This window comes from Dama dama, chromosome 16 (assembly GCF_033118175.1).
Source record: "Dama dama isolate Ldn47 chromosome 16, ASM3311817v1, whole genome shotgun sequence".
In the NCBI taxonomy this organism is placed as follows: domain Eukaryota; kingdom Metazoa; phylum Chordata; class Mammalia; order Artiodactyla; family Cervidae; genus Dama; species Dama dama.
Genome location: NC_083696.1, coordinates 9,782,831 through 9,805,926, shown reverse-complemented (window position 1 = coordinate 9,805,926; position 23,096 = coordinate 9,782,831). Strand labels below are relative to the sequence as shown.

The window sequence follows — 23,096 nt, the reverse complement described above, 5'->3', positions numbered from 1 at the left end:
GTCCTCCCCCAAACCACACTTCTATCAACAAGAAGGATGATAGAGGAGTCATCATTTTTAACAATAATGTTTTTTATTATACAAAGCATTATAATTTTCTCAATATTTTTCACTCAATTATCAACAAACTTTCCACTGTATTCATTTAACAAATCAACAGTGTCAAACTACACTTCACTACCTTTCAACCTCCAAGCACTCAACTTAAAGAGACCAACAAAAAAGTGCTTGGAGCACCAAATGGAAAGAGAAGAAAACGTGGCAAGGTCAACAGAGATACTTAGAAGCAGTTAAAGGGGATGGGTTAGGGGAGGAATTAAATTCCTGAGCACCATCAGATTTCCCTCATGGGTCAAAGAGGTTTACAAAATCAGTTTTAAGACATGAGATTAGAACTAGAGAATCAGAGGAACCCATACTCTGGGATATTGCAGGTCATCCAAGTTCCTAGGTTGGCAGAAGTGAAAAAAAGAGGGACAGAGAAAGTGGGAATGGGGAGCAGAGGAGAGGCAGGACAAAGACAGGTGGTGAGAAGCACAGAGGGAGAAAGTTGTGCCTAGAAGAAAATAAAGTTCGGAACCTGTCGTGAATTGGAAAAATGAAAAGTCATAGTCACAAATCTGGAAGATGGACTACTGGACACGAAAACCTGGAATTTTATACCTTCCAGGAAGTGATGACAAATTCTGAAGCTGTACAGTGGCAGGCAGTGAGGTGCATTTAAGACTAAACCACCTGTTTTATAAGAGTAAGACATTGGTAACCTTGCTTAACTAATTCTACTCTGTGGATTTAAAAACAGTATGTGCCTAGAAGGTAGCCTTCCAAGCAGGTTACACGCAATATAGAAGGTTACAGGCCTGGTTACAGACAATATAGAAGGGCTCTAAGCCAAGTGGGTCTGTAGAAAACAAAATGTAATTAATGTTACTGTCAAATGAAGAGACAGCAGATTTCATTGTTTTCTTCAACCTTGTTGTTAGTTTCCTAAAGCTAAGCCATTCTGATTACTTGAAATAAGCTAGAATTGCCAAATACTGTATAATCAAATAGGTTGACTGTGATCAAACCCTCATTTTTCCTGAGCCTTAACTGCCTCTGTGATCTGGGACACAGTTGGCAGCATGGAAGTTATTATTACTTTTCTGGGGGGCAGGGAGGGAACTGGGGACCAACAATTGCCTAACTATATGTGTATGTAAACAAAAGAGATCAAACTGACCAATTAAATTTGCCATTCAGAATCCCTCTTGCCAAAAAGTTATAACCTTGAGACTGATTAAGCAAAACAGGATTCTAATACTCAGATGCTCTGAGTCTGGGAAGCACTGACTTTGATGATAATCCTGATGATAATTCAGTTTTTATTTCAATCTTCTCAGGCTCTTCTGCCTAAGACTACTCTGCCCAGCCAGAAAAAGCTTCACACAAACATGTACCAGGTTTTCGCGTGGTTTCTTCCAAGGGGCGTCTCCCCATCCTCTTCAGTTGTCCACTTCCTCCTCTTCATTCTGTTCTTCTTCCTCCAGCCTTTCCTCATCTTCATCGTTGTCCTCATCCCTGCTCTTGTCCTGCTCTTCCGAATCTGTCTTTTTGTCTTTGTCTTTCTTCTTTTGCTCTGAAGCTTCCTTCTTGCCTTTCTGCTCCCTCCTATAAGCTGTAAGGATAACCAGGAGGTTAGGAAGCAAGGCTGAACCAGACAGACAGCAGCAGCTAACTCGACTGGGTAACTGGAAAAGCTGAGGTACAAAAGGAAAAATATTCTGCCCAGCATCACCAAACAGATAATGAGGTGGTGCCTGCCATTTGAGTCGCATCCGATACTTGCTACTGGACTTTTAAAAGAGACTCAAGTTGATCAAATCTCAGGGCCAGGTTGAGCAGGTCATTTAGGATGAACGTCTACTTGGATGTTCAAGAAGACGAAAGGGCAGTTACCTTCCAGAGCTTCTTTTAACGGGGTAACGAATCGCTGAAACTCCATCTCCTCCATGGCGGACAGCACATCGCTGGCATTCAGTGTCTTGCGTTTCCCTTTCATCGCAAAGTTGTTGGCACTGAAAGAAGAAAGATTAAGGGCTGTCAGATGCCCTCCTGCCGCGTATGGTGTGGGTGGGAAAAGGAGCACCCAAGGTGGAATGGGAAAGCCTGCGTCTTAGATGCCTGCATGGATACTTGTGACACGCTAAGTCCCACCCTTCCTTATACAAAAGGGTTAAAGTAATTGTCTTACTTTGTTTCAGAGATTTCAAGATCTAGAACGAGGGCTCGGAACCTCGCTCCACTGAGGCAGAACATAATTATTGGGGTTTGCGGGGTCCAGGTTACAAACTCCAAACGAGGGGGATCTCTTTACGCCTCCCTTAGGCTTTAGCCCAGCTAAGCTTCGGCTAAGTCTGCCCACCTTACCAGGATGTGGCGTATAGCACGAAGACGCTGGCGGCGCGGGAGATGGCGCTCCGGGCCTCCTTGGAGATGTTGACACCGTCCGGGAGCTGTGAGAAAAGCGAGGGTGAGCAAACCCACCGGCCCAGCACCTGTTTCCCTCTGCCCGCTCGTCCGCCCTTGGTCCGGCCGCCAGCTGGAGCTGCTTACCGCCTCCTTGATGATTCTGGTGATGACAGCATTGGGTAGGTTTAGGTCCTCGGGCCTCTCCGCCATGGTCGCGGCCGGGGACCGTGCCTGCGACCTCCTCTTCAGGCCGCTACGGCGTCCGGACTTCCCGCGTCGCCACGGTCTGACCCAGCGAGGCTTCCGTCCCACCCCGCGTGGCCCACACCGTGTCCCACAGTGCCCCGCGCGCCTGAGCCGCCTTTCTCCCTCAGCCCCGCCTCCGCCTCCAGTGGCCGGTGCGTCTGAACTTCGGAGGCTGCCATGGTTTTGACCTGAGGGGCTTCCGTCCGGCCTCACAGGCACCTGGCGTCCCTTCCCAGGCTCGTTTCCCTGCTTCACGCCTCCATCGCACCTAGAAATTAACTATGGCTCACTGGGGTTTCCGGCCCTTTCCCATAGTGCTTTGCGCCGCTGCCTGGCGACGGAGCTGCCGGGTGCCTAGCGTGGGAGACGGAGGCGTGGACTGAGCCGGCGGGGCGGGGCTCCTTCGGGCGAGAGGCTGGGCTTCTCGCCCACCTCTTTGCCCGTCGGAGCTGCGACTTCCCCTGGGCTTTGGTGTCCTAATAACTTGGTTTCTGCTTTCGTTTCGAGGAATCGCGGCCATCTGTTGCCTCATTCTCCCACTAATCTTTTTAGCCTTCTCAACTTTGTAATAATGGTATTAAGGATAGCTGTTACCTAAAACTTTTTAATACAGACTACTTTGCGAGCATGGTGCTAAAGCGGGCAACATCGACACAGGCATGACTAGACCTCTGGGCTCAATTCGGGCTGGTTGGGTAACCAAAGGGCAACACCCAGCCATTTGTAACAGTAACGTAACATTACATAAGCATTCAAAAACAAACCCTGTTACAGTTGTATTTGTTTTTTGTTTCACTGAATTGTTCATCGTGCATCTTTCCTAGTCAAAAATATTTTTCATGGTTTTGCAGGGGCTTTTTAAGTCCTGTCATTTTTCTATCACATATGTAGAAATTGTCCTCACGCCCACTGAGCAGAAATTGTTTCTTTTTTTTCCTTGAAACTTGCTATTTCAGGTCACTTTTAGTTTTCCTGTTTGTGTTAGAAACATGAGCACAGAGAACTATTTCTCTGTTATAAGAAAAAGAGCAGCAAAAACGATGATAAATGGCAACTGAAACTGCTTCAGATACAGATGATAGACTTTGGTGGGGGAAGTCTCCACTTGGATAGAATACACCTGGTTTAAAGATGTCAGGAAGTGCTCAGCTCCAGCCAGGTGCTGTGTAGTTGGAATTGGGCCTCCGTGTTGATACGGAGAAGGCAATGTCACCCCACTCCAGTACTCTTGCCTGGAAAATCCCATGGATGGAGGAGCCTGGTGGGCTGCAGTCCATGGGGTCGCTAAGAGTCCGACATGACTGAGAGACTTCACTTTCACTTTTCACTTTCATGCATTGGAGAAGGAAATGGCAACCCACTCCAGTATTCTTGCCTGGAGAACCCCAGGGACGGGGGAGCCTGGTGGGCTGCCGTCTGTGGGGTCGCACAGAGTCGGAGACGACTGAAGCAACTTAGCAGCAGCAGTTGTTAGATATTTTGATCTTTTAAGAGGCGCTGGAAATCTGGACAGTATATGGACTATTTCCATTTTTAAGTAATGGCTCAAAGTGTAGGCGAAATAGAACAAGTCATAGGTCAGGCGTAATTCCAGGCTACTAGTTTGTTATCTTTGGTTTAAATTATAAGCTGTTTAGAACAGAGACTTATTTTGTTCATTATTGTTCTCAGTGCTCATAACAGGTACCCTCACATATTTGGTAGTCAATAATTGTTTTGAGTAAAAGAAAGAAGAAATGGACACTGTCCTTAAAAAAACTTCTTAGGGATCTGGTGGTAGTGATGGCCTAAAACATTTCTAGAGAGAGAAATATAAAATTTATTGAGCACCTGTTATATATCATACGTAAAAGTACATTACCTCATTTAATGCTTCTGCAATCCTACTTAGGGATTTCCCCTTTCCTACTTTATATGAGGAAACAGGCTGAATTCACTTGCCCAAGACCATAGAGCCAGGAAATGAAAAGCTAGTGGCTTCTGATGCAACTTCTGAGTCGACTGACTTACTGTTTCAGCAAACCCGTTCATTTCTGGTGGGTATTTTAGCTGCCTGTATGAGAACTGGAGCATATTGGAAAATGAAGCATCTCTTCTAAAGGTTTGAGCCATCTAAAGCACTTCTGTGACTCAGCTGTCCCTTGATGCGATACCCACAGGGAATTGGTTCCAGAGCCCCTGTGTATACCGTAATTTGTGGATATTCAGGTGCCAAGTATGTTGGTTATAATTTGATAGGCTTTTTGGAGATTGGGGCATCCTCTCCCTAATGATTAATGAAAGGGGAAAGGAAAGGATGTTAATAATTATTTTGAACTGTTTGCCAAACCTGTTAATATACATTAACTAATTGTAGTGACCCTGTGAAATAGGCTTTTCCTCATTTTGCAGCTAAGGAAACTGAAGCTCAGACTGGTTAAATCTCAGGTCACTCAGCCATTAATTAAATGGTCAATTGGGGGCCCTTCTCCAAATTCTTGTCACTCTATTCCGTGCTGAGATTTTCATACTTTCATGGTACCCTATTCTTAACAATCCTGTAACCACTGTTTATTGATATGATTCAATAAAAACATTTTATGCTTTGAGTCCAAATTAATATCTGGACTAGCTAATGTATGTGAAAGTGAAAGTGAAGTAACTCAGTCATATCTGACTCTTTGCGACCCCACGGATTGTAGCCTACCACAATCCATGGGGTCGTAATATTCCCTAATTATATGGTGGTGGTTTCTGCAGAGGGCTAGAAAGCTGCAAGATTGGCTTTTGTCCTAAACCATTTGTAGATATGGATTTGCCAGATAAAAGCCAGTGGGATGAGACCACCTGTGACCTGGCTATCTGTCAGCATCCGCAATGCTGGGCAACTATCCGCCGGATTGAGAGGGGCCACCCTCGACTTCTGGACTCTTCCTCCAAATCTTTACTGGATACTGAAGGTGAATTAGCCAGCCCTGTCTCCTCCCTTACAAGATCCTTGAATTGTTTCTATTTGGCTCCCTTCTGCCATGTTGTATGTTTTCTTCTGGTCTGGTCTTTCAGACAAGCTCCCAGTGCTTACCATTGTAAACATCGCAGATTCCTGCTTGCCGGCCAAGAGAGTTATTCGTCGGCGTCACTTACCAGGATTTACCTTCACAAAGGCTAACACTTTATTGAATTCAAAGTTTGACTCCAAGTTTCAAGGCAGGTAAATAATCATGGAATTGTCCTTAAATGGCTTAATACCTCTAAATTTTGGGTTACCTTTCTTTGCCTATGTACTGAACTTTGAGAAAGCTAGATTAAAAACAAAGCATTAATGGGAAATGCCCTGGAGGTCCAGTGGTTAGAACTGGCACTTTCACTGCTGTGGCCTGGGGTTCAGTCCCTGGTCAGGGAGTTAAGATTCCACAAGCCACGTGGTACAGACAAAAAAACACCAACAAACAACGCCCCCCCGCCCCCTCCAGACCCACCACCAAACAAGACAAACCCTTTAGCAGTTCACTTAAAGGAGTAATGAGTAGGCAGTGTGGGAAACAGAAAGTATTCTTAGTTGTCTTGTAGGAGTTGGTTAAACAATAACTCCTTTCCCTCCTCCCTCTCCTCCCTGGTGATGTCTGTCCTGTTTTGCTTTTCGCCTCTGTGCGTTTTGCCTGTTGTAGGTACGTCCTGTAAGTGGACTCATACAATATTTGTTCTTTTGTGTTTGGCTTATTTCACCTTGGATAATGTTTTCAAGCTTCATTGATGTGGTCACATGAACGAACTTCGTGCCTTTTTAAGGCTGAAAAATGTTCCATTGTATGTCAATGCCACATTAAAAAATTATTTATTGATTTATTTGGCTGTGCTAGCTCTTCTTTGCTGCAAGGGCGTTTCTCCAGCTGTGACAGCTGGGGGCTGCTTTTTAGTTGCGGTATGCGGGCTTCTCATCGCAGTGGCTTTTCTCGTTGTGGAGTGCGGGCTCTGGGGCACATGGGCTCCGTTAGCCATAGCTCTTGGGCCCTAGAGCCCAGGCTCAGCGGTTGTGGTGCATGAGCTTCGTTGCTCCTCAGCATGTGGGATCTTCCCGGATCAGAGATTGAACCCGTGTCTCCTGTATCGGCAGGTGGATTCTTTACCACTGGGCCTCCAGGGCAGCCCCACATTTTGTTTATTGGCTTCTCTGGTAGCTCAGATGGTAAAGAATCCACCTGCAATGAGGGAGACCTGGGTTCGATCCCTGGGTTGCGAAGATCCCCTGGAGAAGGACATGGCGACCCACCCCAGTGTTCTTGCCTGGAGAATCCCACGGACAGAGGAGCCTGGTGGGCTACAGTCCATGGAGTCGCAGAGTCAGACACAACTGAGCGACTAAGCACAGCGCAGCATGTTTTTGAACATCTCCATCAAAATTTTTACTGAATAAATTTTTACTGATGGTGATGTAACTGTCTGTCGTTGGAGAAAGGCGTAGGCTAGAAATTCAGTGTGATGCAACAAATAGTTGTGAAGGGTTTGCAATGTGCAATATCTAGAAGTTGTTCAAGGAAAAACAAACAAGCAAAACTTAAGAAGATGAGAAGACCTAACATTCATTTGGTAGGTATTAAGTCCAAGGTTTTCTGTAGATAAGGAGGAGGCTTTTCCTCATAGCACGAAATTTATCATCCCAGTAAGTCTTTTGTGACTCTGTTTCATGTTTGAAAACTCATTTTTTAGGCCTTGGAAGGATTTACGTGACAGAGACTTAATGAACCGTACTGATAGATCTCCCAAAGTAAGTTACAGATTAAAAAAGGTACTTCCTCAGCATTTTCTCTTTACTACTGGGAATAAAATGTTGCCTTTATTTAACATTGAGGATGACTGTGATCTGAATAATGATGATGATAACTACCTAATACTGAGCCCTTACTATTTGCTAGACTCTGTGCTAATGCTTTTATATGTTATACTGTTTCTAGAAATCCCCAGACCTAGTGGGATTTATTTGTGGCAGTTTTCCATAGTTAAGAATTTTCTATCTCTCCTGTATAGAGCGTGTTCAGCTACTGTCATCTCATAATATAGGGAAATTAGAATGCTGGAATGTCAGATCTAAAATGAGCCTCAAGATCAGCTATACTCATGATTTTAAAACTTTTTTAGCTATCACTTATGGTAAGAAATACATTTTACAATAAAATACCATGGGACAATCTTTACCCTAACTGTAAGTTACACTATACTCTGAAAGTTTCTATCCTTTTCTATTTCATTTTAAGACAGTGGAGGCTGTGATTCACAAAATTTGATTTTGTGACCTGTGAGTAAGTTACAACTGCAGTTTGAACACTATTTCTGTGGTCTGTCTCATTTATCTTACAGTTGAGGAAACTAAGGCCCAGATAGGAAGTGATTTTTTTAAAAGCACAGCTAGTTAGGAAAAGAGCTATATTTTAAAAAGAAAAAACCCTTCTACTTGTCTACAATAGAGATTACTATTCTTTGCAGTCCTACTGGATGCCTTTTATTTTTTTCTGAGACCCTTCACTTTTCAGCATTACGTGGCAGAGAGTGGAAGGAACCAAGGGAGGGTAGATGGGTTTGGATAGATGAATGAACAAATCACTTACCTCTTTGGCCTCTAGAGTGTTAGATTAAATTAGTTTTAAATTAATTGTTTGTCTAGGATAATACATGCATATGGTTCTAAATTCAAAATGCATAGGAGGGCTTATGGTGCCCCAAATATCTCCTCTGTTCCCCCAAGTCGATCAGTTTCTTTTCATGGGGACCGCCTATTTTTAATAGTTTTTTTCCTGCGTGAATCCTGCTAGGGGTATAGACTAGATGATTTATAAAATTTCCTTATAAATCTTGTGTCCTAAAGAGCAAAATGTGAAAAAAAATTATGACTAACTTTTATGTAGATGCTTGTCATTGTAGACAGGCTATAAAAGAGAAAAACTTGCTTCTGTTTCTTTCGGTTCTCTCCCTGCTTCCAGATTGTATTGTTTTATCTGCAGGGGATCTTAGTTTTTGGAGTGCAGTGGGCAGAATAAGTAGTGTTCCCTTAGGTAAGCCCCAAGGCGTCCGGGAGTTGCTAAATGCTGCCCTAATATCACAGGGAGGCAGGGGAGACCATTCACTTATCAGTGCTCACTCTTGCAGAGTACCTTTCCTGATGCCTTGGTTTCTCGAAGGAATATTATGAAGCTATTTTGGGGATAAGAAATGTTTATTTTATTTTATTTTTTAATCATCTTCTGAACCACCATACCTTTTTGGTTAGCATGATGATTCATTCCTTAGCCTGGTAGTGAATACCATCAGGAGTGGTATCTTTAAACCATACATGGGTTTTATATCTTTCTCTTAGCTATCAGTGCTGAATTTGAATGAGACAAAACTTCCTTGTCCTCAAGATGTAGGAAATATGGATATCATCTGGATCCCAGAGAAGCATGTGAGGTGAGTATCATGTTGAGAACCTGGGAGTCTTCAACTCTTGTGTTCTACAAATGCCTACTGTCTTCTGCCAGCCTTCTCTCTGTGAACTCCTTTTTAGCTACCTCTTTGCATGAAGGAGGAGGTGAAGCAGAGCAGAAGGCCATGGCCTCTTGCATTTACCTCTTGACGTGATGTGAAGGTTGCTCTTTCATGTCCGACTCTTTGTGACCCCATAGACTGTACAGTCCATGGAATTCTCCAGGCCAGAACACTGGAGTAACCTTTCCCTTCTCCAGGGGATCTTCCCAACCCAGGGATTGAACCCAGGTCTCCCACATTGCAGGCAGATTCTTTACCAGCTGAACTACAAGGGAAGTCCAGGAATACTGGAGTGGGTAGCCTATCCCTTCTCCAGCAGATCTTCCTGACCCAGGAATTGAACCAGGGTCTCCTGCATTGCAGGTGGATTCTTTACCAACTGAGCTACCAGGGAAGCGCTAAACGCTGCCCTGGAATTCCTGTTAGTGTACTTTGAGATTCGTGCTTTGGGACTTTTCTACATCAAATTCTACTTGTCTGTAAATAGCGTACAAGATAGGGCCCAATGTATTTGGGAGGTTTGATTAAGAAACAAATGCCTTCTGACTATCAGTTTTTCTTGTTAGTCATCAGCAACTAGTAAAAGTTTTCAGTGAAGCACCCAAATCTTTGGTCTCAAGCCAAAGGACTAGTGCACTGATGCAAAAAGAATAGCATGTAGAACTTGTGTACAAAGCAGCTGTGATAAAGATCACTTGGTGAAGGTCCAAAGATTTGCTAATACTGACAATCGTTGGAAGAAACAGATTTTTCTTTCATGACTGCTGAGGTTCTCAGATTCTTTTAGAGTGACTGTTTAGACATGTTGTTCAAGTCGCTAAGTCATGTCTGACTCTTTGCAACCCCATGGACTGTATTGTAGCCCGCCAGGCTCTTCTGTCCATGGGATTTGTCAGGCAAGAATACTGAAGTGGGTTGCCATCTTCAGTTAAGAGATGATGAGACTTTATTTTCTTAAAAAAAAAAATCCTGTGAATGCATATATATATATATATATATATATATGTATATGTATTGTGTATATGTGTGTGTGTGTGAATATATATGGTGTAAACAAAAAAACCTCTAAGGGTTTCTTTCTTTTCATATAAAAGAAGCCCAGAGTTAGGTGGTCCAGGGCTAGTATCTCAGTTCCATGAGGTAATCAGACACCAGAACACCTTCTGTTAATAGCTTTTTGGGCCACGGCTCCCACCTTCTGAGGTGCTTCATGGGGATTTCAAAGTCTAAGTTGATTGATAGAGTTTAAGCCATCATATCTGTATTCCAGGTAAGAAGGAGGAGGAAGATGACAGAGCAAAAAATATTTGAGCACCTCTGGGCTAAGCAGTGGAATTCTGTCGGGATCTAAATACTTTGTCCCTGTCCTCCTGGAGTCTTATGGTGGTGGTAGGATTCAGACATTATAAACATCCCTGCACCTGAGTATATAATTACTAATTTGGATTAATACTATGGAAGTAAATAACTGAATTGTTTGAGAGAATGGAGGGGAGCCTAATTTAGATGTGAGGGCAAGGTGAGAGGGGGTTTCTTGTTTTTAGCAGCCTCTGAACTGCAGGTACCTCTGAGTTCCTCACCAGCCATTTTTGAATACTGAATGGAGGATAGCAGTCTTCATGGTCATCATTCATAAATATCCTTGATGCTTCTGCTTAAGATGTCTGGGAATAAGTTGTGGTTATTCTTATTTCAAGCCCAGCTGAGGAGAAGCATATTATTTGCAGCCAGGATGGGAATATGAACAGAAAGAAATCTCCAGGGGTAAGTTTAATGTTGTGGCCAAACCTTCCTGATCTTCGTCTGTAAGGGTTTATTTTTGTTTTCCCCCTTCTTCCATTTTCTCTTTAAATGAACAACATCTGCAAAAGAAAACCCATCTTAAGGAAGGAGTATAATTACCAAACCATTTTCTGTGCAGAGAAATGAATAACTAGGTCTTTTCCCTACCTCCTCCCTGTAGGAAGGTAAAAGAACACCTTGAAGAGATGTTAGGAGCAACTGCTGGGCATCCATAGGGGATTTTAGGTTGATTAGAAACAAATTTTCAGTGTGATGAAAGTGAAAAGTGAAAGTGAAGTCGCTCACTCATGTCTGACTCTTTGCTACCCCATGGACTGTAGCCCACCAGCCTCTTCTGTCCATGGGATTTTCCAGGCAAGAATACTGGAGTGGGTTGCCATTTCCTTCTCCAGGGGATCTTCCCAACCCAGGGATCAAACTCAGGTCTCCTGCATTGCAGGCAGATGCTTTAACCTCTGTGCCACCAGGGAAGCCCTGGTGTGATGGGAATAGAATTTCAACAGACTGGAAGTTACAGTGGACCTGTGCTTCTTTTTTTCTGGTGATTGGTTGGTTTAGTCACTAAATTGTGTCTGACTCTTTGTGACCTCATGGACTGTAGCTTGCTGGACTCCTCTGTCCATGGGATTTCCCAGGCAAGAATACTGGAGTGGGTTGCCATTTCCTTCTCCAGGGACCTGTGCTTCTAATGCTACTTCTACCAATTATTGGGTAAATGGAGCCTTGGATAAGTCACAAAGCTGGAAGATTGCTACATCCAGGAGAATAGTATCTTGGCCCATTTTGTTCATTGCTGAATTCCTAGCCCCAGCCCTCTGCCTGGCACGTGGTTGGCCAATAAATATTTGTTCGGAGCCTTTTGGGGGGGAAATGAAGCAAGTCCATCAATTCCTGTGTGATCTGATTTCAACAATATGGTTGAAGAGCCAGATTGGTAAAGATGTGGCAGGTTGTGGTTTAGAGGGGGCGAGGATGCTGGAGTAGGTCTGGAAACAAGGAGTTTCCCATGCCAGGGTTGTGTCGGGAGGCTAGAGTTGTGGTGGGACAATGTGGCATTGAAGAGAGTGCTACAGGGAGTTCTTTCCATGGTTTTTCTTCCAGAAACACAAGTTGGAACTTCCAGGGATAATTGTACCGCTTCCCACCCCAGGACACTTGTATGAGCAACTAAGTTCAGAATCTTTACCTTTATGGAACCAGTTTGACATGTTGCCTCAGGATCTACTGAAGGAGTGAGTGTCCTGTAAGCTGTGGGAGAACCAGAGCATCCTCTTTTCTCTAGAAGCTAAGAAAGGTCTAAGCAGTGTGCTCTTTCTGGGGAGGGAGGGGAGAAAACTGTCCGCATACTTGGTCGCTGAATTTGTGGACTTACACACATGCAGTGATGATGATAATCACCACCATTTAAGTACTTACCACCTGCCAGGCCCTGTGCTTAATAATTAGCACACTACTTATATTCTCTCATTTCAACCTTGACTGGGAGGTAGACGCACTCTTCTTTTTATAGGTGAGTTATGGGTTAAGTGGAAGACAGAATGAATATGTGGTTTGGAGCAAGACCACCTTTGAATTTTGTATTGAAATTCATTGCCTTCGTGAATTTCCGCCATTTATTTAGCCTCATTAATCTTCCTTTTCCTCATTGCAAAATGAAGATCATAGACCTGTCCTTGGGGTATGGTAAGGATTCAGTGGTGTAAAGCACATGAGCCCGACATATAGGAAACTTAATTCACTCAGCCATGATTGCCATAGTTGCATCTGAAAGCCGTTACTGAATGAGCACCTGTTGGTATCGGCCTTATAAGGGCAAGGTGGACATGTCTGCAAATGTAGAGCTATTGCTGACTGTCTCTGTGTCTGTCCCCTTCAGCCTCTTGCTGGATAAAGGGAAGACCATACTTTATCCAGAGATGCAGACACAGTTGGCCATGATGAAAAAGAAACCTCCCCTGGAAAAGAGCCGGCCCGACAGTGCCATTTCTGCTAAGATGTATTTATCTGTACACCGCCTCACCCTACAAGTAAGAGCTAGGGACCCTCAGCGGAAGATGTCTGTGTGCAAGTCCAGACTCACCTGTCCTCAAGGCTGGAGGACTTAACTTTCTAATTGCTTTCTCTTCTATTCTTCCACTCTGGATCGAGGTGCCACAGAAGGACTGGGCTTTGTGGGTGAAAGCAGATGTGCAGGGAGAGGTTAGAGGGGAGCAGCATTCTCTGTTTCTTCTGCACTTGGCTTCCCACACCTTTCCCTTCTCCCGAGCCCCTGCTATAATCTTGCACACACTGGGCTTCTCAAAAAAGTACTCGTTGACTCGATGGATAAAGGCATTTGGGGATACATTTTGGAAAAGAGAAAGACCTACAGTAGAACTTTTTTTTCTTTTCTCTTCTTTTTTTGCTCTAGAAACCAGCATTGAGATATCCTGAACATTTGAAGAAACGCTATTCTAACCTGAAAACAGATGGTAGGTTTTCTGATGCTGCTCGCTCTCCAGGTGCCAGCCCCCCTCTGCCCACATTTCCTACAGTTGATCTTGGTCCCAACGCAGTGGTGTTTGCGGCCACAGTCATATGGGGTCCCATGCAGACCTTAGGAGACTGCAGTTTCAAAAAGCACCCCCTCCCAGCTTGGTCCTGACCAGCGGGGAGAGAGCGTCACCCCTGGGTGGCAGGGCACGGCAGGCGGCCCAGGCGGAGGGTGGGAGCTGTCAGGGAGAAGAGGGCTGAGCTGGCTGTCTGGTCACCAGGTCATAGGAAGCAGCAGCGGCAGCAACAGAGGAGGGCGAAGACAGCCACAAGGAAACAGGTAGAGTGACAGTGAAGGGATGCTTGGGACCTGCTGGGGTTGGAGCAAGTGGGTGAAGCCTGGAACAGGAAGGGGTGTGCGAGGGATGGGGTTCTCCCTGTTTGCTGGTTGTAGATACAGAGTTCCTGTGTGGTTATACTAACAACCTTCTTTTCAGACCTTTTGGAAAAGATTTCTTCACTTTGGAAAGTCCTAATTCACTTCCTCCTCATGTGGGTTTCAGGAGGCTAGAAAGAGATGCAGGAATGATCCAGGGAGCCACAGCACCTCGCACAGACATTCGGGTGCCGTGGTTGGTGACCCACGCCGTGGTAAGGAGAGTATGTGGGTTTGGGAGTGGCAGAATCCCAGGACCTAGCTGAGGATGGGAAAAGCTGAACACGTTTGGCATTTGAGGACCCATGATTGTCAGGCACTTGAATTCTCCTTGGAATGCTTCTGTTTGGCTGGTCTACCGTATATCAGCCTTCCATCAAATATTTACTCAGCAAGGGAGCTGGGCCAGATGTCTGCTTCACATGGGGATTTGAGAGATGGCCACGAGCATGAGTCAGAGTCACTTACTCCTCAGGTCCTACTTTATTCAGAAGCGTGTTATTTAGCCTCCATATGTTTGAATTTTTAACAATTTTTTTCCTGTAATTGAGATCTAATCTTACCGTACTGTGGTCAGAAAAGATGACTGGAATGATTTCAGTTTTTTTGAATTTACCAAGAATAGATTTGTGGCCCAGGATGTGATTTATTCTGGAGAAGGTTCCGTGTGCACTTGAGAAAAAGCTGAAATTGATTATTTTGGGGTGAAATGTCCTATAGATATCAATTAGGTCTAGTTGGTCCATTGTGTCATTTAAAGTTTGCATTTCCTTGTTAATTTTCTGTTTAGTTGATCTATCCATAGTTGTGAGTGGGGTATTAAAGTCTCCCACTATTATTGTGTTGGTATTAATTTCCTCTTTCATACTCATTAGCGTTTGCCTTACATATTGTGGTGCTCCTATGTTGGGTGCATATATATTTATAATTGTTTTATCTTCTTCTTGGATTGATCGTTTGATCATTATGTAGTGTCCTTCTTTGTCTCTTTTCACAGCCTTTATTTGAAAGTCTATTTTATCTGATATGAGTATTGGAACTCCTGCTTTCTTTTGTTCTCCGTTTGCATGAAATATTTTTTTCCAGCCCTTCACTTTTAGTCTGTATGTGTCTCTTGTTTTGAGATGGGTCTCTTGTAGACAGCATATATAACGGTCTTGTTTTTGTATCAATTCAGCCAGTCTTTGTCTTTTGGTTGGGGCATTCAACCCATTTATATTTAAGGTAATTATTGATAGGTATGGTCCCGTTGCCATTTACTTTGTTGTTTTGGGTTCACGTTTATACAACCTTTCTGCGTTTCCTGTCTAGAGAAGATCCTTTAGCATTTGTTGAAGAGCTGGTTTGGTGGTGCTGAATTCTCTCAGCTTTTGCTTGTCTGTAAAGCTTTTGAGTTCTCCTTCATATCTGAATGAGATCGTTGCTGGGTACAGTAATCTAGGTTATTCTCTTTCATTACTTTCAGTATGTCCTGCCATTCCCTTCTGGCCTGGAGGGTTTCTATTGATAGATCAGCTGTTATCCTTATGGGAATCCCTTTGTGTGTTATTTGTTGTTTCTCCCTTGCTGCTTTTAATATTTGTTCTTTGTGTTTGATCTTTGTTAATTTGATTAATATGTGTCTTGGGGTGTTTCGCCTTGGGTTTATCCTGTTTGGGACTCTCTGGGCTTCTTGGACTTGGGTGGCTATTTCCTTCCCCATTTTAGGGAAGTTTTCAGCTATTATCTCCTCGAGTATTTTCTCATGGCCTTTCTTTTTGTCTTCTTCTTCTGGGACTCCTATGATTCGAATGTTGGGGCATTTCATATCGTCCCAGATGTCCCTGAGGTTGTCCTCATTTCTTTTGATTCTTTTTTCCTTTTTGCTTCATTTATTTCCATCATTTTATCTTCTACCTCACTTATCCTATCTTCTGTCTCCATTATTCTACTCTTGGTTCCCTCCAGAGTGTTTTTGATCTCATTTATTGCATTATTCATTTTTAATTGACTCTTTTTTATTTCTTCTAGGTCTTTATTAAACATTTCTTGCATCTTCTCAATCTTTGTCTCCAGGCTATCTATCTGTAACTCCATTTTGTTTTCAAGATTTTGGATCATTTTTATTATCATTATTCTAAATTCTTTTTCAGGTAGATTCCCTATCTCTTCCTCTTTTGTTTGACTTGGTGGGCATTTTTCATGTTCCTTTACCTGTTGGGTATTTCTCTGCCTTTTCATCTTGTTTAGATTGCTGTGTCTGGAGTGGGCTTTCTGTATTCTGGAGGCCTGTGGTTCCTTTTTATTGTGGAGGTTTCACCCAGTGGGTGGGGTTGGACGATTGGCTTGTCAAGGTTTCCTGGTTAGGGAAGCTTGCGTCGGTGTTCTGGTGCGTGGAACTGGATTTCTTCTCTCTGGAGTGCAATGGAGTGTCCAGTAATGAGTTTTGAGATGGGTCTATATGTTAGGTGTGACTATGGCAGCCTATAAGTTGACGCTCAGGGCTATGTTCCTGCGTTGCTGGAGAGTTTGCGTGGTATGTCTTGCTCTGAAACTTACTGGCTCTTGGGTGGTGGTTGGTTTCAGTGTAGGTATGGAGGCTTTTGGATGGTCTCTTATTACTTAATGTTCCATGTAGTCAGGAGCTTTCTGGTGTTCTCAGGTTTTGGGCTTAAGTCTTCTGCCTCTGGATTTCAGTTTTATTCTTCCAGTAGTCTCAAGGCTTCTCCAACTATACAGCACTGATAATAAAACTTCTAGGTTAATGGTGAAAAGATTTTCCCCCGTTAGGGACACCCAGAGAGGTTCACAGAGTTACATGAAGAAGAGGAGAGGGAGGAGGGAGATAGTGATGAGCAGGAGGAGAAAAAGGGGGACTCAAGAGGAGAGAGACAGATCTACGCAGTTGTCTGTTTCCAGAGTGTTCTCTGTAGCCCAGACACCTACAAAGATTCACAGAATTGGATTGGGAAGAAAAGGGGGAAGGAGGAAATAGAGGTGTTCTGAGGGAGAAAAGGGAGAGTCAAAAGTGGGAGAGAGTAATCAACACCCTCCTGAGTAAAAATGGGGACTGAATATTGGCTTCTTAAATGTCCAAAATTTATATCACATACTGAAAAACAAAGATTAAAAATCTAGAGTAGAGGTTAGACTCTTAAAAATACAATGTTAAAAACAAAAACACAAAAAATTTTAGAAATATATATGAAGTTAGGTTTAAAAATAGGGCTTCTCTCTTTTTTTTTTTTTGCAAGGTTATAGTGAAATGAAAATGAAACTTAAGGAGTAGTAGAGGAGTAATAGAGGACTTTAAAAGAAAATAAGAGAAAAAGAAAAAAAAAGAAAAAAACAAGAAAAAAAATTTTTTTTCCTAATTAAAAAAATCGTAAAAACATATGAAAATGAAAGTTAAGGAGTAATGGGGGAGTAATAGGGAGTTTTAAAAGAAAATAAAAGATAAAAAATAAAAAAGAAAAGAAAAAAATTTTTTTAATTAAAAAAAAAAAGTAAAAATATATCTAGGAATTTCTCTGGAGCTGTTGCGGTCAGTGTGGGTTCGGTTCAGTTTCAGATAGCTCCTCGTTCCAGCTTACACTTCTCGATATCTATAGGCCCCTTCCGGTGTAGTCGGTGTTACCTACAGGGATTTTAATCTGTTGCACCGGTCCCTTCTGAAGCGGTTCCCTTTGTTTATTTGGCTTCTGTTTGCCGGTCTCTTCAGAGCCTAATTTCCGCCCTGACACAGGCGGGTGGAGGTGGTCTCTTGTTCAGGTTCACTAGTTCCATCGCGCTGCGGGGAGGTGGGGGGCGCTGTTTTCCCTGTCTACGCTGCTCAGGCTCCCGGCTGCTCTATATGGAGCGTGCCCTGCGTTGCGTGCGGTTCCAGTTTTCGGGTATTCCACAAAAGCTCAGACTGGGTTGTGCCTGCGTTTTGTGCCTTCCCTGGCCCGAGCAGCTCAGGCAGCCAGGAGCTTGACCGGCGCACTCTCCCCGGGTGCGGTGTGCCCTCTCCCCTCCGTGGCCCCAGCCTCAATTTCCACCCGCGTCAGTCAGGTGCGTGCGCCCTGTGTTTAGCTGCGACCCTCCTGGCGGATGTCGACCATCCAGAATCTCATGAAGTCTTTGGTTAGAAACTGGAGGCCTGTTTGCAGTGTGGTAGGGGATGCCCTCTCTGGGGCCGAGTTTGCCCGTTTCCCCTCCCCACTGCCTCCTGCCTCTGGCGGGGCTGGGCCGGTCTGTAGCCGGCTAGCTCCTCTGGACTTGCTCAGACCCTTTGTTCTGCGAACGGCTGGCAGTGTGTTTGGGCCGGTTAATTTTCTCTCTCTCTTTTGTTGTCCCACAGTTTAAGCTGGTATCTCACAAAAGCTCCCTCTGATTGCCCTCAGGGCACTCAGGCCCGGTCCTTACCCTCAGCAATGCTGCCCGCTCCTCTCCGTTCTGCCCCCACTTGCTGGTGGCAGATACGGGCGTCTGGGGTACTTTGCTGGGAGTTGCTTTTAGGCACGTAATCTGTGGGGTTTATTTATTTATTTTCCTCCCAGTCAGGTTGCCCTCTGAGATTCGAAAACTTCCCCCAGACCTGCCAGTGCGAGGGTTTCCTGATGTTTGGAAACTTCCTCTATTTAGACTCCCTCCCCGGGACGGGTCTCTGTCCCTAGCTCTTTTGTCTCTCTTTTTATCTTTTATATTTTGTCCTACCTCCTTTCGAAGACAATGGGCTGCTTTTCTGGGCGCCTGATGTCCTCAGCTAGCGATCAGAAGTTGTTTTGTGAAGTTTGCTCTGCGTTGAATTGTTCTTTCGATGAATTTGTAGGGGAGAAAGTGGTCTCGCAGGCCTATTCCTCCGCCATCTTGGCTCCTCCCCGCTCAGGTCCCACTTTAGAAAAGGCAGTGGTTTGGGGATGAAGAGCTAGCCTGGGTTATTGAGGAGAAGAGCGCCAAGAGCCCACTGGCCTGTGAGACAGGGAAGAGCCGGGGCCCCTCACCAGAGCCCCAGGAGAGTTCTAAGGAAGCAGAGTCAGCCACTTCTCAGCCACAGGTTATCTTTCACAGTCCAGCCCCATCCAGGAGGCAGGGGTCTAGTTCCTGACCGGCGATCCCTTTCCTCTAGTGTTCATGCCAGAGATAGGAGACTCCCCCTTTCGGAGTTCTTATCATGTCTGAGCTGAAGGACATACTTACCCCGGCCCCTCTGATGTTTCTCAGTTTGAGTGTAGAATGAGAAGCAAGGAGAAAGAATCCCCCTAAACTGTGGCAGATTCTTCTGCCCTAAATAGACCAGACATTGCTGTCTGGATGGGGAAATAACTGTTTAGTCATCAGAATTCACCCTCCAACCCTGGGGCACCCAGAAGGTGAGGCTGAGGTGTTTCCTGATAAGGATGCTTTTCTTGGTTTATCTCTCAACTCACCCTGCTCTCTGATACTAAAAGTGTCTTCTAAACTGGAGATCGAAGAAGCCTCCTGAACCTTCACATGGGAGGCAGACAGCACTGGGACTGTGGCCCAGCACGGAGGCACTTGTTCAAGGTTAGCCCTGTATCCAGGGTGATGACAACTCCCCTGAGTTTTATTCTGGTGCCTTCTGTTCCTCTTCCTGGTGCCTCCAGTAGGAGCAGCTTTGCTTGGGTGACTGGGGCTCCCTTTTGAATTATATTCTTAGAGCAGTGGCTTGTCCTCTCTGAGTTGAGAAAGGCCTCATGGAAGAGGTGATTTTTGCACTGGATCATGGATACGTGTGAGAGTTTCCCCAATATGGAATAGAATTCCTGGAAGCAGGGATGGGCTGGGTGAACGTGTCTTGGAGGAGCATGGCTTCAGGGAGCCCTGAGCAGTCTGCTTGTGGTCGTGGGGTTGGGTATTTAAGGGACAGGGGTGGATCAGGCCGACGAGATGGCCTGCTGAGATGTTTGATCTTTATCCTCAGTGGTGGGCATTGGTGATCTGCCTTGATGGCACCCTGCAATCGACTGAGGAGCTTTCAAAACCCTAACACCCATGCTGCACCCCAGACCTATTAAAATCAGAGTGTATGGTGTTGGGTCCAGGCCTGGGTGGTTTTCAGAATGCCCCAGCGTGTGACTAAGGTGTGAACCAGTGCTGACAGGGAGCCAGCAGAAGTGTGGAGCAAGGGACTTCCTTGTTTGGTGGTCCCTTTTAGCCTCGTACTGCTGGTGGTAGCTTGGAAGACTGCTCATTTAAAGGAAGAGAAATGGAAGGGAAAGAACTAGTGCATTTCATGACTAGTTGGGGAAAGATCTGATACAAAAGAGTCATAGATCTAGAATTTTTGGGGTGGAAGGATGATCATTTTCATAAGTCAGTAGAGGTAACTTAGGGATGGCCCAAGAAAGTAAGAACAGGATTCATAAACTGAAAAGATAGACCTAGGGGTTCTTTTGCTACACTGACACATAGGTGCTTGCCCCTCAGGTTTCTTTGAGGAATTCTGGATCTTTTAACACACAGGCTCCCTTACTCACTGATTCTATAATAGATACGGTCACAGTCCCAGGCGAACAGAATCACGAATAGAACTTAAGAGGGCCTCACTCCCATTTACCCACCTTATCTAAGGTCCTGTGTTGTCCTGGCTGGGGAGTCACCTGTAGACTAGGGGTCAACTAGAAGCCCAGCAATGGGATGTGGAATACCAGTAGGAGACTTGAATTGATCTTGTGGTCACTAGGTCGCAAAACTCTACGAGGTCAGGAAAGTGACAAAAAGCAGCAGCAGCAGCAGCCAATGAAGACAGAAGGCTCCACCCTGAAACAGGTGAGGGTGTATGAGGGCCTTTCTGCTAGGGCCCTGTCTCAATTGTTTATGGCGTGTATGCTAAGACACTTTGGTCGTGTCCGACTCTGTGACGCCATGGACTGTAGCCTGCAGGCTCCTCTGTCCGTGGGGATTCTCCAGGCAAGAATACTAGAGTGGGTTGCCATGCCTTGCTCCAGGGGATCTTCCTGACCCAGACAGGGGTTGAATCCTTGTCTCTTAGGTCTCTTGCATTGGCAGGCAGGTTCTTTGCCACTAGTGCCACCTGGGAAGCCCTTAGTTGTCTATTTTTGTATAACAAGCCACCACAAAGCGGAACCATAGTGGTTTGTTATTTCTCATGATTCTGTGGGTTGATTGGATAGTTTTCTGGTCTTGCCTCAGGTCACGCATGCAGCTGCATTCAGCTGGAGGCTGGGCTGGGGCTCTTGGTCAAACTGTCTCTAGTTCTCTTTTATGAGGCCTCTCCATCTGTCTGGTCTGGGCTTCTTGACAACCAAGAAGTAATCTCAGGAAGGTACTTCCCTAGGGATGAGCCTGGAACTGGAACCATGTCACTTCTGCCACATTGTATTTGTTAAAAAAAAATGGCAAGTCCAGTTCAGATTCGAGAGGAGAGGAAATTGACTGTCTCATGATGGTAAGAACAGCATGTGCTTATAGGAATGGGAAGAATTGCTGGCAGCTACCCAGGTTTGATCCCTGGGTTGGGAAGATCCCCTGGAGGAGGGAATGGCTACCCACTCTAGTATTCCTGCCTAGAGAATCCTATGGACAGAGAAGCCTGGCGGGCTAGTCCATGGGACTGCAGACAGTTGGACATGACTGAGTGACTAACACACACACACGCCTTTGGAGGCAGTTTACCCTTAGTTAACTCCGGGGACTGGGGAAAACTGCTTTCTGGCTTCTCGTGGGCAGCCTACAGGGCCAAAGAGCCCGTGACACAAGCTTCTCTCTTCATTGTCAGTTGGTGGCATTTTGTCCTGTCTTAGACGTTAATTTCTCCAAGGAAAGCATCATTTAGAAAAGCCCTTTATTTCCTAAATCCTGACTCAAGTTTCTTTACACTTATGAATTTCAGGATTCCACAGAGAGATCACAGACAAACGTCGCTAAGAAACCCCTGGACTCCTCCCGCAGTAAGAAGAGTAAGACCCGAGGGTGGAGGAACCTTAGAAAGTGTCTGAGGACGGGGAGCGGAACCTTGTTGATCAGGATGGTTCTCTTCCCTGGAGGGCACAGCCCTCACCCCTCAGAAGAGTCCTTCCTTTTCTGTCTCCCATTTTTCATAGTTAATTGGGAGAAGGCTGCAGGTGCAGTTGATGGCTGGGTCTTTTTTTAGGTCCCGAATTACCCCAAATAGAATACAATAAGAAGGACATCAGGACTCAGATGGAGATTTTGCTGGAAGACCAAGTGAAGACCCCAGAGAGTGCTTCTGGCATCAGCTGGAACCCTGAGCTCAAACTGCTGAGGATTCTTCAGGCCACAGATGAAGAGGACGAGGAGATCCATCCCTCCGGGGCGCAGAGTGAAGTGTCCGAGGTGTAGGCGGAAGGATGCTCGGGCTCCCAGGCACAGCGACCTTGGATGTGAGGGCAGGAAGGAGAGGGGACTTGGACTCCCTGGAGCCTTTACCAGGGTCTGACTTTAGGGATTCTGTTTTCTTCATTCGCTTCTACTTGCTTCTGAAATAAGTGAGAGAAAAAGCCCTTTCTAGCTTGGATTGTTTCTCTCCCTTTAGGGTCCAGGTAATATTAGTGATTAAAAACAGAGCCACTGCTTATCAATAGACTCGTTTCTCTGTTTCTGGGTCACTTTTATCTCCTCGCTGGAACGCTGGAAGCTTTCTAGTTATAGGAAGATGAATTTGGCCTGTGGAAACCCGTAACGTGTTGCTTTTCCTTTTATTCTCTGGAAATGGTTTATCCTGAGGATGACATCTGCATCTGTCAAATAACATCCACTGTTATGTGTCGTATCCCCTATGTGGTAGGGGACTCGGATTGACATAAAAGAGTCCAAGGATCCAGTTCCCAAGTTACTGAGTCTGTAGGAAAATTTCAGTGGTGCTCGTAAAGACTCAGAATTTCAGAGTCTCGGGGTCCCTTGTGCTTGGTTTTTGCAAGGATTTTTTACAACGTTTTCATCCTTAAACTTTTTTAATACAGAAAAATTTCAAAATCACGTAAAAGAATTTTGTAAAATTATCAAAACTCTCAGGGACCCAGAATCTTAGGTTTGAGTTATAAAAGCCTGGGCCCCACGCCCCATGAGTTGAGGAAAGAGCAGGTGGGGCCCCAGTATTCTCAGCAGTTCTGTACCCGAGCTTGAGCTTCCATAATTAGGGGCTGGATGGAAGAAGAGAGATTCCATCTATAGGCTGTACTCACCAGAGCTCAGTCTCTGCAACAGGTAGGTAGGGGCAGGATGA

General features: G+C 44.9%; 2 protein-coding genes across 2 annotated transcripts; one reads left to right on the top strand and one right to left on the bottom strand.

Moving 5' to 3' along the window:
- Window positions 1-51: 51 nt before the first annotated feature.
- Window positions 52-2,974, bottom strand: POLE3 (DNA polymerase epsilon 3, accessory subunit). The gene is made up of 4 exons (XM_061163375.1): window positions 2,596-2,974; window positions 2,410-2,495; window positions 1,939-2,057; window positions 52-1,657 (listed from the first exon to the last, which is right to left on the bottom strand). Exons 1-4 carry the CDS (start codon window positions 2,659-2,661, stop codon window positions 1,485-1,487), a joined length of 444 nt encoding a protein of 147 aa, XP_061019358.1. The 5' UTR covers window positions 2,662-2,974; the 3' UTR covers window positions 52-1,484.
- A 1,854-nt stretch (window positions 2,975-4,828) lies between these two features.
- On the top strand, window positions 4,829-22,442 carry C16H9orf43 (chromosome 16 C9orf43 homolog). The gene is made up of 14 exons (XM_061163976.1): window positions 4,829-4,912; window positions 5,484-5,636; window positions 5,740-5,887; window positions 7,384-7,441; window positions 9,026-9,117; window positions 10,893-10,959; window positions 12,100-12,230; window positions 12,875-13,025; window positions 13,409-13,469; window positions 13,752-13,810; window positions 14,034-14,121; window positions 20,574-20,659; window positions 21,744-21,810; window positions 22,005-22,442. Exons 2-14 carry the CDS (start codon window positions 5,486-5,488, stop codon window positions 22,211-22,213), a joined length of 1,368 nt encoding a protein of 455 aa, XP_061019959.1. The 5' UTR covers window positions 4,829-4,912; window positions 5,484-5,485; the 3' UTR covers window positions 22,214-22,442.
- Window positions 22,443-23,096: the final 654 nt, after the last annotated feature.

Coding starts and splice junctions, on each gene's coding strand:
- POLE3 (XM_061163375.1), bottom strand. CDS start 2,661: ATGGCGGAGAGGCCCGAGGACCTAAACCTACCCAATGCTGTCATCACC. Junction 2,496..2,595: donor CCAGAATCATCAAGGAGGCG/GTAAGCAGCTCC, acceptor CTTTTCTCACAG/CTCCCGGACGGTGTCAACAT. Junction 2,058..2,409: donor GTGCTATACGCCACATCCTG/GTAAGGTGGGCA, acceptor TTCTTCTTTCAG/TGCCAACAACTTTGCGATGA.
- C16H9orf43 (XM_061163976.1), top strand. CDS start 5,486: ATGGATTTGCCAGATAAAAGCCAGTGGGATGAGACCACCTGTGACCTG. Junction 13,811..14,033: donor AGACAGCCACAAGGAAACAG/GTAGAGTGACAG, acceptor TGTGGGTTTCAG/GAGGCTAGAAAGAGATGCAG. Junction 14,122..20,573: donor GGTTGGTGACCCACGCCGTG/GTAAGGAGAGTA, acceptor TGTGGTCACTAG/GTCGCAAAACTCTACGAGGT.